A 15,910-nucleotide genomic window follows, 5' to 3' on the forward strand; every position below is an offset into this window, starting at 1 on the left:
TTAAATGCACAGCACATTATAAAACAAGATACACCTGGCTAGTCCCTGTCCACCATCTGTGACTCCCTCATTAATGGCCGATGTTACCTTCACTTGATCAACACAGATTCCCTTTCCTGTTCTGTGAGTCTAGACCCTCAGTAGCATCCCTCACGTATGAGGGTTCCAGCTGGCCAGCGCCGGGCCCGTCACTCGAACATATTTCTGCCTCAGACTTCATGGTACCCTACCTGCATCTGGACGACCAACCACCTCCTGCTCTATTGAATTAATTACTTTCTACAACATTAATAACAACAATTCTATTAAAAAATTGTTTCATGATACTCATAATTAAGCGTTAACCTGGGAAAAGCTCAGTTTTATCACTTTATCAGGCTCAGCTCTAATGCTTTTGTTGTGTTTGCCTCTTTTCTTTAATTAGTAGAGATATCAAAATAAAAAGGCACGGAAAGATCTCATCCACGGCCCTCCCTGGCCTTTCAGGATGAGTAAATCTTCGCATTACCTCCAGTACTGCAAGGGACTGAAAGGTCTGGGGAGGTCTCGAGAAGTGGCAGCATGTCCTGGATACAGTTCTGGCCTCAGAGCCGCAGTTGGACCCCAGCTCCAGGACGCACACGCGATCTGGGGAAGGAACATCTCTAGGCTTGGTTTCCTCACCTGTAAGATCCGAGCGGTAGTGCTCACCTTGGAGACTTATTTGAGGACTAGAAATAGTACACAGTTAGTAAACTTAATTGGAGATCAATAAATGGCACTAAATAAACATTATTGCTGCTGCAATTCAGCAAAAATGCAAACCTGTTCCTAGGAACGCAAGCCACTATTCCCGATCCAACACTCAAACGTTTAGATAATCAGTCCACTCCTCGCTGAAAAATGGTACAATGCTTCTCATAGAGCACTTATTTCATAACAAAAAGCTGAGAACAACTTAGATTTAGGATCATATGTCTTTTAAGTGGATCCTAGTTGCTGATGACTCTCTCTGCTAGCCTGGGGACAGTCTTATGAAGCCACCATAAGAGGACATATTCATGCCACCACTGGACACTGGGCCCTCAGTGTTGTGTGAAGGCTGGTCTGACAGTGGGGTAAAAATATGGCTTGTCGGTTAGGAATGGGTTCCCAGAAACGTCTTAGATTTCCTCTTTCCTCCTTCCAGTTTATTCTATTCTTGTGGGGATGAGCTCTTCCATTTCAAGGGAATGTGTTTGCCCCAGGACGCTGTCTGACCTCATTTTTGTCTCCTCTGAGCTCCACACCTAAGTGCACCTTACTCCTGGGTCTAGGCGTCTACACTGCGCTCTGACATTCCTGAGGAAAGAGGGATGGTGGGGGGCGTGTAAAGGCAAGATGCAGAATCAAAGAATTTTAGAGCTGGATAAGGGCTCCAAAGATCATTCTTTTTCCAGATAAGGAGCTGAGTCCCAGAGGGAAGGGGCAATAAAGCAGATGGGCTAAAAATCATGGAATTTGTAGCTACATAAACCTGAGTGAAAGCCAAACTTCTGTAAATCCCTTAATGCCCCTAAGCCTCAGTTTGCTCATCTGTAAAATAGGGGAAACAAATACACGGCCCCTACCTGATCAGGCTGCAGTGAGACTAAATGGAAGAACGCAGTCAAGCCTCAGCCTGACCCCATTGAAATGTCTGGACGACAAACTCACTCGTTATCTACCGGATCAGTAATACATAAAACAGCACGGATGTTAACAATTTATAAATACTTTTATTAATTCTATATATAAAGTATTTGAAATTAGTAAAAATTAAATTAATATTTAGTAGTTGTTTCCCAGGATCACTAACGGGTAGTAGCACACACATTTATAGTTCTTTTTATACACGTAGAGATAGGTCACCAGTCTGGTTCTTATGCGTGCTGGAATAAGGAGAGTTAAGTAAAAGTTATCCATCTTATCTGCATAGTGCATTTAAGATACGGTATATATTATCTCCCACAATCATTACAGCCCTCTGTTGGCTAGCTGGGTAGAGCCGACTTTAGCTCCATGTGGCGTATGAGGGAATTACACCCAGAGAGGTCAGAGAAGCTGCCTTAAACCAGAGCTGCTACGGCAGGAGCACAGCCAGGTGCCTGTGGCTCCCGTCTCCTCCTCCTGTTAGACAAGCAGACTGGACAAGCCGCTTTTGCATCTTAGCTGTTGTCTTGACTCAGTAGCCAGTATCTAGATGCTGAACTGATTTCTCTTTAAGGAAACAAAGAAATGATGGTCTCTGAGATGAACACAAGAAGGCCCTTAGGTATGGGAGATGTAAAGGGCAGGGAGCACATAGGAAAGAAAATGAGCTGCAATTTATAACCCAAGTTAAACAAAAGGCTGCGCTAAATTTACATCCTCCTGTTTCCACATAATGAGTCAATTAATCTTCTAACGTTCTAAGAGTAAGAAACGCTGCAGTAGCAGCTGGTTTTAATGTTAAAGCTAATTAGGAAAACACATTAAGGCAAGAGAAGTGCGGAAGCTCCATTTGGGTCAAGAGGGAAGCAGCCTGTGCGTGTTTGTTAGGAAAGGATGAAGAAGGGAAGATAAATCAGAGCATGTCTTTGCTTCCTGCGGCCCGACTTCCCCAGGAAGGCAGCCGGGAGAGAGCAGAGCGCAGGTCACGGGATGAGAAGCCGCTCTGACCAAGACAAGAGAGGGTGAGGGGCTGTATTTCACAGACTGACACTAGACCGACATTTCAGACTGAATTTATGGATTTTTCTGCTTGAACTGACTGAGCACACAAGCCATTTGGACACCATTTAGCCCCAGCCTGTGACTGTCAGAAAAATTTCTTAATCGTGGGGTGATTTGCCACCTGCCACTAGTTAACTAGCACATTTCAATTGCATTTTTAATAGCCTCACAAAGTAGCCTCAGGGGGAAAAAATGTTTTAAAAAAAGCTTTCTCAAAAAAAAAAAAACCTTAACATGTATCTCTAACACATCAAGAGAAGTGGAAATTAAAGTCAATGTTATGTTTTTCTGGGGGATGGAGATGACAATAGGGAAGGGAGAATGAAGGCAAACATTTTAAAACAGAAGCGGAGGGTGGCTCAGTAACCTACGGCTGTTTCTCAAGTTGTTATGTGTATTCAAAACACCTGGGGATCGGGGTAACACGCAGACTTTGATTCAGAAAGCCTGGAGTGTGGCCTGAGGGTCTGCATTTTCAGCCAGCCCCCGGGGGATTCTGCTGCTGGACCTGGGACCTCTTTGAGCGACACAGCCTTTCAAGGTCCAAATTCAAGGGCAGTCATTTTTCTCTCAATCTTTCTGGCCTTCAACGGTCTGAAGTAGACCCATAAAAACCTTTCCTCTACGATAGAAATTAATTTAACTGAGTAACCTAACCTGACAGGAATTAGGGCAGCTTTTTGAATTGATGTTGGAAAGAGAACATCATTTTGGGCTTTTAACAGCTGCTCCGGAGAAGCGAGTTCAAAGCCATTCCTGTGCGACGGGCGCCCCCTGGTGGCTCAAAAGACACACAGCCGCGCAAATTGACCGTCCGCTTTTCTCCGACCACGTAGTGGTGGGGAAACAGTTGAACAGTTTTCATAGAATCATAGACACCAAGGTACAGAATACCTACGTGATAGTTGTAGAGTATATTATGCAAAGTTCGGGTAAATTTGGTTGGGGAGAGAAGCGGTCTACTGGGAATGGTGGTTAAGGGCTCAGGCATCTTGAAGAGAATTGTGGTGAGGATGACAGCTGAGAAGCAGTGATGTGAAGAAAAAGATAAGGAGGTAGCCCTAGAAGTAAACACGGACACATCTTTAAACCCGATTAATTTCGAGGCTTCTAAAATCTTAAATTAGGTTCAGCAAGTGTGAGAAATGCTCTAGAGAAACAAAAAATTAAACTCACCAAGGTTTAATCTGATGCTGCTAAACTGAATCAGTACTAGTTATCAAACTCGATTCCCAGACCAGCAGCATCAGCCTCACCCGGGAACTGATTACACATGCAGATTGTCGGCCCCTCCCCACCTAGGGAGTTAAACCTCTGGGGGGCCAGTGATGTGGGTGTTAAAACCCCCAGGTGATTATCAAGTTGAGTCACTAATCTGATAGAATCAAAGCCAGACCCTGAGAACTGCAACCCGACGGGTTCCAGCAAATTAAAACACAAGCAAACAAGCCGCCTCACCGCCCCCCGCCTGAGGTGGTCGACCCTCCCTGTGAAGAGGGCGGCCCCCGCGCCAGCCCTGCGGGGCCGCCCTGGGGCCAGGCCCCGGGACGAGGCGTCCGTGCTGCGCCGGACAGCGCCCCGCTTGCCCCGCGGGGACCCCGCCGGCTCGGCCTCGCGGCCGCCTCTCCCGTCCCCGCGTCCGCGCCCGGGAAGCTGTCGCGTCGGGAGTCCGGGGAGCGGGAGACGCCGGCCAGCGCCGGGGACTCGCGGGGCGACGGCGAGGAGCAGAGCTCGGGTTACCCCGCGGATCTCGCCGCAGCCCGCCCATCTCTGGGAAACTTGGTGCCCTCACCGACGCGGCCGCTCGCACGTTCAACGACCGGGGCGTTGTTCTAAGCGTGTCGTGTAACCCGGCCCTCCTGCGCCCCTTGCCTGCCACTGCTGCGTGGCTCCACCACCTACTGCTGTTTCACGGCCTTGGGCAAATCTCCTAACCTGAGCCCCAGCTTCCTCAGGGGAATATTGGGGATCATGACAGTGCCTGCTTCTGGGGTCCCTGCGGGGTGGCAGGAGCGAGTGCATTACAGGGCTCAGCACAGGGGGTGCTCCAACATTTCAAACTACTTCAGTGGTGAAAAAACCTCAGCAGAGGGCCGCCCGTGGCTTAGCGGTTAAGCGCGTGGGCTCTGCTCCTGGCAGCCCGGTTCCGATCCAGATCCGGGCGCGCACCCACGCACCGCTTCTCCGGCCATGCTGAGGCCGCGTCCCACATACAGCAACTAGAAGGATGTGCGGCTATGACATAGGACTATCTACTGGAGCTTTGGGGGGGGGGGAGAAAAGGAGGAGGATTGGCAATAGATGTTAGCTCAGAGCCGGTCTTCCTCAGCAAAAAAAGAGGAGGATTAGCATGGATGCTAGCTCAGGGCTGATCTTCCTCACAAAAAAATAAAAAAATAAAAAATAAATAAAAACCTCAGCAGAGTTGTTTCATAAGGAGCCATGGCATTTGCCATACTGGTTCTCCCACGAAAGCCAGGCATCCCAGTTTACAAGAATATTCAATAAGACTTGATGAATATCATCACGTAATCCAATTTATAGGTTTTAGCTGAAACAATAAGTTGGTGTATAGGCAGGATATATCCATTCTCTATTGAATACATACTATTTAGGATTAGTAAACAGTATGGATATTTACTAAAAATATTTATCTTTTTTTGGTCAATTTAAAATGCTTAACCAGTTCTCATTCGAGAGGATATCAGTGTAAAAGGTTTTTTTTTAATTGATGATCTTTACTTGTGTTTGGTCTTAATTGCTTCAAATTTTCAACTCCATTTGGACGGTGCAATGGATTGTGACATGAGAGTTTGGTAAAGACAATACTCACCTCCGAATCCAGGTCTCATTGCAAAATCGTGGTCCTCGATAGGGAGAGGTTGCTCGTGTTTTAGGGGCCACACTTTGGTGCTGTCGGCTTTCCTCATTCTGGTTTCTTGTTTGCTGTCCCTCCAATGGGGACAAAATACTTTTGAGATACATGTGCTTCTAGATGTTCTGATTTAGATTAGGCTTCTGTGTTCATATGGTATCCTCTGAAATATAGACAGAAAGCTTGTACTCTCAGTTCATGTTACACGTGGCCAAAGATGTGACATTTGCTCTTTAATATGCAAGGGTAGGGCAGGTAAGGTAAGCCAAATTTTATTACAAACTGAGTTTGGATGTAATGCACTGTCGGGCAGTGTTCCTCAGAATATGGTTTTTACACCAGGAAAACCTGGTCACTACCCCTGAGTGGAGGTAATCAAAATTCAGCCCCATGGACCCCACCCTGATCACCTACACCAGAACCGAGGAGACAGGGCCTGGGAATCCACGTTAACACGTGCCTGAGTGACTCCCAGAGTCACTGAAGTTAAACTGCTTCTGCACTGAGACAGTAAAGAACAAAAACTCTGCAAAATGGTAAACTGATGAAAAGTGTTTTCCCAAGACAAAATGAGCAGAAAGAATGGGTGAGACAGTAAAGAACAAAAACTCTGCAAAATGGTAAACTGATGAAAACAGTGTTTTCCCAAGACAAAATGAGCAGAAAGAATGGGTGAGACAGTAAAGAACAAAAACTCTGCAAAATGGTAAACTGATGAAAACAGTGTTTTCCCAAGACAAAATGAGCAGAAAGAATGGGTGAGACAGTAAAGAACAAAAACTCTGCAACATGGTAAACTGATGAAAACAGTGTTTTCCCAAGACAAAATGAGCAGAAAGAATGGGTGCTGGTTGAGATTAGAGGTAGAATCTCCGTAGTAGCTTCTGGAACTTGAGGGATGGCAGTGGGAATGGGAGGAATCCAGAGGACAAATGGACGATGTGACCACTGATTGGGCCTGGCCCGGGTCCCGCTGTGACGGAGGTGAGGTTCTCCAAGGCAAAGGCAGAGCGGGGAGTGGCCTCTCAGGCACGTGTAGGGTCCTGGCCCGAGAGGGAAGCCTGTTTCTCCCTGGTCTGTGGACTCAGGCAAGTCCCAGGTCCCCCTGACCCGTCGGGTCCTGTGACGCATACTTCCCTGCGGTGGTCCAGTGTGGAGCAGAGAGGCTGTGAGCACAGCTCCTCTGTGGGCGACACACAGCTGACTTCTTGCCCAGGTGCTGGAGACTTTGCTCAGCTCCTCCTTCCAGAAAATGTGCCTGACATCGTCATCATCATCATCGCCAGCAGCAGCAATAACACAAGACCCCGGGGGGTATACCAGGTGAATTCCAGTTACTCTGAATTCCTGATATGCTTTTGAGTTAATAAATGTCTTCTCCAGGAAAGAGATGTAAATTTTAACATACGACTCGTGGATGCAATGTCTTAATGAAGTGACTTTGATGGTGAGAATTTCACATCCTGAAGCAGCTGGTTAAAGAGCTATGTCCATGCCTGTGGGCACCTGACATCACCGCATATGGTCTTTCAACAGGGAAGTTTCTGGCTGAGACCCCCAGACATTTATTTATGTATCTTTGCCATTGATAGAAATGGGATCTCAGAAGGAGGAGGAAATCTGCTTTGCGTAGAAGACAATGAGTTTGATTTTAAACATGTTAAGTCATTATATCCTATGAATAATTGAACACATAGAACTATTTCTTCCAAGGATCTCAAATTAGCCAGAAAACATCTTCCAAGAAGCTAGAATGAACTATTTATTGAAAATGCAATAGCAGCTAGTTTTTATTAAATGCCTACTATGTTCAAGGCTGCATGCCAGATGTTTTGTAAGTACTACCTTCCTTGGCATGCTTCTGAGTCACGTGATGTGCTGGGCTCTATGCCTAGAGTTTCTGATTTAATCTTTGGGTTATGAGAATTTGTGTTGATAACAATTTCTCAGGAGAACCATTGTTCTGCAAAATACTAGACATTTAATAAAAGCTAACTAGTTATTATTTTAGGAAAAAGGGTATGTAACTTTGGGTGGATACCCGTGACAATTTGTGAACTCCTTTGGTATATAATACAAGTAACGGATTATACTTATATAATGTGTCACTAATGTGTTTTTACAGAAGCAAACCTCTCCATGAGATTGGAAAGGATAAATCCTAATTAACGACCCCGAGAACACTGAGCACAGAGTGTGCACAGATGCCCTCTGGGCAGTACCTGAAGGCTTGCACCTGTTCGTACCTGGGGCTCTTCTCATCCATAGGGAGATGGCCCTGGTGTACTTATTTCTGACTTTATTTATACTTCATCTACTTCTCAAGAAGGATTATGTAGCTTATAGACACTCTAAAAGAATTTTGAAAATCTGTGTACTCCCTCACACATATTTGAGTGGACATCTATAATTTTTTCATTATAAAATTACTTAAATATTGATAATTTAAAATAAAACATATTTCGTCTTTTAATGTATCCAATGAATCTAAACACTATGCATTTTAAAGTACATGAATAACCTCTTCTTTAAAAATAAGAAATTTTACATCATTCCTTGTTTTCTTTGAACTTGCATTTCCATTTTGTTTCCTTCATAGAATGTTATCACCCCCTCATACTGCTTTGCAAGAATATATGTATAGACATTGAAATTAGCTTTTTTAGCTTCTATGACTATTACAAATGGAGCAAAATGTAACTCATATAAATGTTGATAAATACTAAAATTATGAATAAAATTTTACTGGAAATGTATTTCTTAATGCAGTGATGATATATTTCCTCCAATTACTTCACATATCTGTATATGAATATTATTCATTGCTGGAATGAAACCAGACCTAGCATAAATTCTATTCCTATTTTTTACTTTTATAGATGAAAATATTGAAAAACTTTGTTTATATATATGTGAGTACATGGAATTTGAAGAAATTTTGTTTCAGCATTGTTTTAGCAATGTAACATTTAAATTCCTTCTTACTTATTTTCCAAAATTCACATTGTGAGCAATCATCATCAATTTTTTCCAATGATTTGTAACCTGAAAAGTTAATTAGGTTCTTCCTTCAATTTTGTTGAAAGCAAAAAAATAGGAAATCACCCAGTTTGGAAAAGGATGTGTTATTTAAACTAGAGTCATCCACTTCCTCAACAACAATATTTATAATGGTCTCTTTGCACCCGGAAGATTTTACACACGCAGTAAGATTCCGGAAGAGGATGAGGTGTGCCCTTATTTTGTAAATGGACAGAGTGATCATTAAAGGGAGGCTGGAAAGGAGACCGCAGGCAAGTTTTCAAGTAGATTAGTTTCAGGACAGAGGTCAGAGGAAGTCGAAGATCCAGAAATTGATTGTTTTCAAACTGTTCATGCCCACAAGCCCCTCCAATAGCTTGCATGCACCCCTGAGGGTCCTTTATAACTCCAGGAGTATAGGTGCCCTATCTGAAGACCCCTGGTTTATAATACAAAAAGACACATATAAAAGGTTAACGAAATGAAGGCTGAAATAGAACAAAGGTGAGAGAAGCAAATATGGTTAATAAGGAGGTTAGTTTCTGCGGGAGCATCCGACTTGGCTCAGAGCCGTCTGGTCTTACATATGTATCATTTTAAACCACTTTGTGTCATCTGCTTTCTCCCCTTTTCTAGGAAAAATGATCTCATTTTAGTAGTTACTGAAAGAAAGCTTTTGGATCACTTCTGTCTGAGAGGGTCCTCTAGAAGGCCGAGTCCTGATGGAACAGAGCAAAGAAATCTCGACTTGTGGAAGAGTCTCACACAGCGTCCTTAATCTTTGTCTTTCCCCACAAAGTGTTATGAGTGTTGTTTGAGAAACAGTAGGTGTGAGTCTTGGTCATAGTTAGCCTTTTTCTCTTTGAGTTAGAACCTTTTCCTTCCTGGAAGGAACAAAGGAAGCATATTTCTATGCTCCCCCCTCTTCTCAGTATCAGAAACTTGACTATGACTTTGTGACTAAGAACGTGGTGGTCCAGGGGGAAGGGAAGGCTGGATTTTGAGTGGTTTCAGGGGGGACTGAGGGACTCTTTGAGGAGGACATATTAGGCAAAGAATTAAAAACTACTAAAACTGGTTGAGGAGAACCAAATACATCTAAGTCATTCTGATGCACTGGAGTTTAAATAATAAGTGGAACGACAAAAACTCTCTTTAGTTGAGTCACAAATACTCAGCTGGTTGCTTTACAAAACTGCTTTCTCAAGGGCCTGTACATTTGACTAGTTTACTAGGATCAAAACTTGAAAACAACTAGGCCTGACATCAATAGACTGTTTACCCAAGGGAGGATATAATTAACAAGCATATTAAAAAATAATCTAGAGAGTTAACAATGAGATACCAATAAAACCATAACTACCATTTTATATCTATTAAATGAGCAGAAAACAAAAAATCTTAGTACCCAATGCTGTTTAAGGACACAATGAAATGGAAACATTTATACTTTGTAGGTGGCAGTGCAAATATTGGCGAACGCCCTTTACAAATCTATTTCCAGAGCTATGAAGATAAATCATATGCTTTCCCTCAATAATTCATTTCCAGGAATATTATAATTTTTATTGGTGGAGGAAAAATTACAGGCATGAAAATATTTATTGCTGTTATTCATTATAGTGCAAACTTGAGAATAAATGTTCAATAATAAAGTAGGTAATTCTGGTCCTTTAATTGAAAGTAATAACAGGGAGTGATTAAAAATACCATTATGATGTCTATGAAACAATGTGGAAAATGCTTTGAATAAGGATTAGAAGTGAACTTGTAAAAGGGAAAGCATAATTGAGATTCTCTGTAATTTTTCCCTGTAAAATCCATTGTTGGGTTTGTGTGATAAATGCTTTACAAATTATCTGGACCAAATTGGGCTTGCCATCTAGGATCTTTTCCAGATAAGGATCCAGTCGTGGCTCTCCACCTCATCCCTCTGTTCTCCTTGTCATTCTGGAAGCATGCCCTGCTGCTAATATGGATGTTTTTTCTCACTTAAGCTCTATCATGAGCCAGTGCACACAGAAGCCCAGCCTGAAGTCTCAAATAATGTGAGGCAACATTTAAAAAACTCTTTGTAGACTTATTATTTTTCTTTAGAAAAATACAAAATGAAGCAAAAATGTTCTATTAGGCTACATAGGTGCAAATTCAAGGAATGCAGTAAAGTAGTGGGAAAATCGGTTGACCCAATTTTTGACCACTAAGAAAACCTTGACAATTCTGGATGAAGTGTTTACATCCAGGTCCCTGATGCTTTTGAGACTTCTGAGAGAGGACACGGTGCACTAGACCGAGTGACTCTGTGGTGGGACTGAATGGCTCCTGACTCCTGAACTTTAGGAATACACACCTGGCTTTACTCAACAGCCCGTCTCTGATGAAGGAAAAACCTATGCAGGTGGACATTTCTGTGGACGAGCCAGCCAGAGCAAAGGCCCCACTCGAGACACGACGGTTCCTACGTCTTATTGGGTCTCTGTCAGGTCATGAACTCAGCGATGAGGTCAGTTCCCTCATCTGTGCCCTGAGGAGATTGGACCAGATTAGGAGCTGGTCTGCAGACGTATTTTGACTAGCCCATATGGTGCATTAAATTGGAAAACTTCACATAAAAGTCTGAATTTTTCTTTTGAAAAATCAGAAAATCTGGCAAGAGAAGTTTTCTCATAACAAGAGAAGGCTTGACCTGACCAGCCACTGCCCCCGGCAGAGCCCCCGGCCTGGAGCTGGCTCCGTCTCTGCCACGCCCTTCCGTCTCACCTGCAGAAGCCCTTGAATTTGCAATTTCTCGGACCATGCCTCCTGGCCTTTACATTAGATTTGCAGATGTGGTGGTAAATGTTAACAAGTGACTCTCCAGGAAAAAAAAAGCCCTATTTGTAGCGTTTGCTGATTTCCATGATGTAAATACTCCCACCATGGCTGACTTCAAGCTATGACATGACGGAGACGTGCTTAGCCCATGCTGTAGTGTAGTGTAGTAGAGCAGAGTGTAGTATTTCTACCATACAGATACAACGGATGTCAATAACCTCAAGAACAATAGATAATAGTAAAATGTAGTAAAGTAATTAGGAAGTGGTGAGTTTTAAGTATTTATTACCTTTGTTTTAAAAATTATTTAATTGTATTTTTATATAATTTAATTTTTAATAATGTTTATTTTTAACAGCCTTAAAGTTTAACAATAAGCTCTTGCAAACTGATTTAAGCAGACTCTGCAGTCTGCTCATACTCTGAAGGCCAGAAACGGTGTGTTGTTCCCCAGGATCCTTAATCCCCAACCCGGCCCTCGGCATATAAGGGCCCTCAATACAACTGTTGAAAGAATGAATAAATATTCAGTGAATCTATAGGCTTAACCCTCTTTGCATCCCTAGAGAGCCGAGTGTCTTCTGTAGGCAAAACAGGGACATTTTCCCCCTGTCATAACTTACTTTATTCACCAACCCAAAACCCCATTTTGTTTTTAAGAAATAAAGGAAATCTTTGAATAAAATATTTAAAAAATATTTGGATAAAAAAAGAGAATTTTTGGGTAAAAAGTAAGATTATATTCTGAATGAAAATAGATAATAGCAAAGCATTTAAGGGCCTGATTGTATGAAAACTGGCTCAAAATAATGCACAACAATGCAAGGAAATGTACATAAATCTACTTCATAATTTTCAAAGAAAGATCACGTGTTTCTTCCATGGTCATGCTGTTAGATCCTGTGTGTTATGAAAGAGTGGATTATGAATTAATTCATTACTTATTTAGTTATTGATAATCAGCTTGGGTGTGGGGCAGGGAACTTCACAGTATTTATTCACATACTAAGGTCTGAAGAACCTGGGCTCCTTGCTTTAGAAACTGCACTCTACAGTAATTTCTGCTTTTTTGTCAAAACGCCTTAAAATCTTCACGAGAGAGGTCGAGGGACAGCTCAGAAACTGGCTGGCAGGATTACTCTCTAAACTCAGGGGAGATCCCTGACTTTCATTCGAAGTGGCTACTTCTGAACAATGTTGATGGTTTACTCGAGCCTTTGTGCCCTAGATGTAAATTTTAACGAAGCATCTTCTAGCTTGTTGCTGAAAGGGGCCCCTCACTTAGGATATGGAGAAGTGAAAACAAGCGTGCTTGGCCCCATGTACCAGAAGCCTGGGGTTCCCGCTTCATTTAAATAGAGTCTAAAAATGAGACATCTAACATAAGAAAAAAATTCCCATCCCACCACAAAGAACTGAGATTCTCCTCTTGTCCCTTACATGACACATGGTGGCTTTTTTTGCAGCAACTCTGCCATGGATAGTGAGCCACGGTGATGGGTTAGCTCCTACGACAGTCTCCCTTCTCCTCATCCACCATCCACCAAACAAGCCAGACAAATGTTTGGCTGTTTGAGGGGTAGATGATATTTGAGGTTGTCTCCACTGGTTTCAAAATTAGATCAAATATACTATACAGATGTTATAAGCAACCAGAAAAAACATATAGTCTGGCGGTATAACCCACTGTATCTCCAATATTGCTTGTCTAACTGCCTTGAGGAGGACTCAGAAAGTGGCTAAACTGGACAAGACTCGGTATCATCTCAGCTCTGGGTGTGGGAATGGAAGCATGGGAGGAGAGCATAGGGCTGGTCCCTGATTTTTAGCGGCAGAGCAGGAATCAGGAATCTAGTAACCTCTCCCTCCCCTGCCCCCCCACACCTCTTTTGTTTTTGGTCATTAACCTGAGGCTTCAGAAGGATTTATTAAATTTTTGTGTTCTCTTTCCTGATCTTATTGTGAGTGCTTCATAAATATTCAAGATTGAGAGCAGTCTGGCTGAAACATCTGTCACCTTGTTGATTGCCAAGTCAGCTGGGTGATATTACTCACCTTCATTCCTCAATTTCTCCTCCGGGGTCTTTTTGGAAATCTTGTGCTTGGTGACCAGGAAAGACTTTCCCAAGACAGGAGGTCATTCCTTGGTTATTAGAGGTACATGGATACTAGGATGACTAATCATTTCAGTTTGCCTGGGACTGAGGGGATTCCTGGGACTTTCAGTGCTAAAGCCCACAAAGTCCCCACAAATCAGGATGAACTGGTCGCTCTGGTAGGGAGCTATGCTCTTTCACTAGCATGTCAAACATGCTCTCGATTATTGATGATAAGATAGTAATGAGGACGTACTGACATTCAGGATGATATTTCAAAGATATGGAAACCAATCTTGAAAGACAACAAATGGCTTTAATGCCTTTCAATACTATCTCATCCCTATATGGAACTAGACACTCTACAAGGACTGGACATTAGAAGTTGGTGCTTAGACAAATTTCTACTCTAAAAACATTGAAGAAACATTAAACACATGTCATCATTAGTAATAAATGCATTACTCATTGAAGAAATACATTCCCCGAAAGAAGATCCCTACAAGAGCCCTTTAAAGGTCTTCTCCCAAAATAAGCGTACAAATGCCAGCAGAGACCCAAGATTCCGCTTTCTGACGCTACCCAGAGGTGATATATTTGAAGGGTGACTGCTATCTCTAGAGACAATCACCGCCACAAAGATGGGCTGCTCTTAAAGATATGTTTCCAGGTTTCCCACAGGTCTGAGGCAGCTGGTGACAGAAACTGGGCAATGATTGCGTGGACCGGGGGCTTGATTTCAGAAGCAGCAAAGACATTTGGCGTCCATGTGATCCAGATGCAGGTGAGGAAGACCAAATGGGAAGCCAGGGTCATCTTCCAGAGGAAAGGCATGTAGATGGATGCCACCAATACTGTTATCAATGTAGGTTTCATGTGTCATTAAGAGAAAATAGAGCGCCAGGTAAAAGGTATCAAAGTAAAAAGAGAGACATGGCCTTCAACTCAGCATCTCTTGTTTTAGTAGATTAAACAGATGTGCATGACTTACAGGCAAACATCTGTCAGGATCATCAGCAATTTAGGGAATTTAAGGAAAACAGAGCAGATTTTTCATTTTCAGTTTCCATCCTTCAGTGCCTCTTTCCAGGGAGGGTTCTTAGTGGATGCTTGATCCCTCCTCAATAAACTCTCAGGGGTGGCCTGGCAGACAAGGGAGTGAGGACGGGCATGAAATCCCCTTAATCTAGCACAATAGCGTTTGAATATATTTAATGACTCAGCAAAATAATATGCTTAATGAGAACAAAGATGATTAATTTAATTTTAATTACACATTAAATTATCTCATGATTCATTTTTTTTTTTTTGTGAGGAAGATCAGCCCTGTGCTAACATCTGCCAATCCTCCTCTTTTTTTGCTGAGGAAGACTGGCCCTGAGCTAACATCCATGCCCATTTTCCTCCACTTTATATGGGACGCCGCCACAGCATGGCTTGCCAAATGGTGTGTCAGTGCACGTCCGGGATCCGAACCGGTGAACCCCGGGCCACCGCAGCGAAGCGCGCACTTAACTGCTTGCGCCACCGGGCCGGCCCTCATGATTCATTTTTAATCCAGAAAGAAATCTTTCTCTCCCTAAATGCATACAGATTGCCATAGTACAAACAAAAAATTAAATGATTATTTTTGTTGAAAAATAATCATATTTTAAGATGATGGTTTATCCCATTGATATCAAAAGTGGTTCACTTTAAGGTTTAACATGGTGCACAGCCTGATAAAGAAAAAAAAAAGAAATTAGTCCTGGGCAGTTGGAAAGGAATACACTATCCCTGTTAAATTATGGCTTCTAATGGTACTTTGCACACAAGCATAGAAATATTCCGTGGAAACACTCCCTCTGCGTGTGCAAAGTACCAATGAATGGGCATGCCGGTGAAATTACGTTTCTCCAATAGGAACGCCACAAGGTGAGCAACACAGCGACAGCTGACCTGTTTATGAGGACTTAAGAAGAATATCATTTTCTTCCCAGAAATACAGTGTGAAGGAAATTCTGACATTTCCTCTAATTGATTTGTCTCCTTGACACCTTGCACTCTGAGTTATTGAGTTGTCACATTAGTTTACTTGACTTGGGTTACATCTTCTCAGCCCATGCATTAAAACCTCCTCCTATGTTTCTTAGGCACGTCTTTCCTCTTTAAAATGTATGTTTAATATAAAATATTACCAGTAGACAGAAGGATGGAATAAATCCTGCTTTCTCCTCATCCTCTATCTAGTGTTTATTGTTAGATAAGGTTATACCATTATTATATGTATATTCATAAATAATATACAAATGTTTTGCATGTTTCAAAAAACTTTACATAAATGGTATCATATTACATTTTTATTTCTACAGAATACTTTTTCTCTCAACATTATGCTTAGAAATTTATTATG

General features: G+C 42.4%; 1 protein-coding gene across 1 annotated transcript in view; it reads right to left on the reverse strand.

Moving 5' to 3' along the window:
* The window catches only part of GABRR3 (gamma-aminobutyric acid type A receptor subunit rho3), a 46,471-nt gene extending 32,085 nt beyond the window's left edge, over positions 1–14,386 (reverse strand). Inside the window, 2 exon segments of the mRNA XM_058556506.1 lie at positions 5,546–5,664; positions 14,198–14,386. Coding sequence (XP_058412489.1) covers positions 5,546–5,664; positions 14,198–14,352 — 274 coding nt within the window. The 5' untranslated portion in view covers positions 14,353–14,386.
* Between the last annotated feature and the right edge of the window lie 1,524 nt (positions 14,387–15,910).

The sequence above is a fragment of the Diceros bicornis genome, chromosome 15 (assembly GCF_020826845.1).
Source record: "Diceros bicornis minor isolate mBicDic1 chromosome 15, mDicBic1.mat.cur, whole genome shotgun sequence".
In the NCBI taxonomy this organism is placed as follows: Eukaryota; Metazoa; Chordata; class Mammalia; order Perissodactyla; family Rhinocerotidae; genus Diceros; species Diceros bicornis.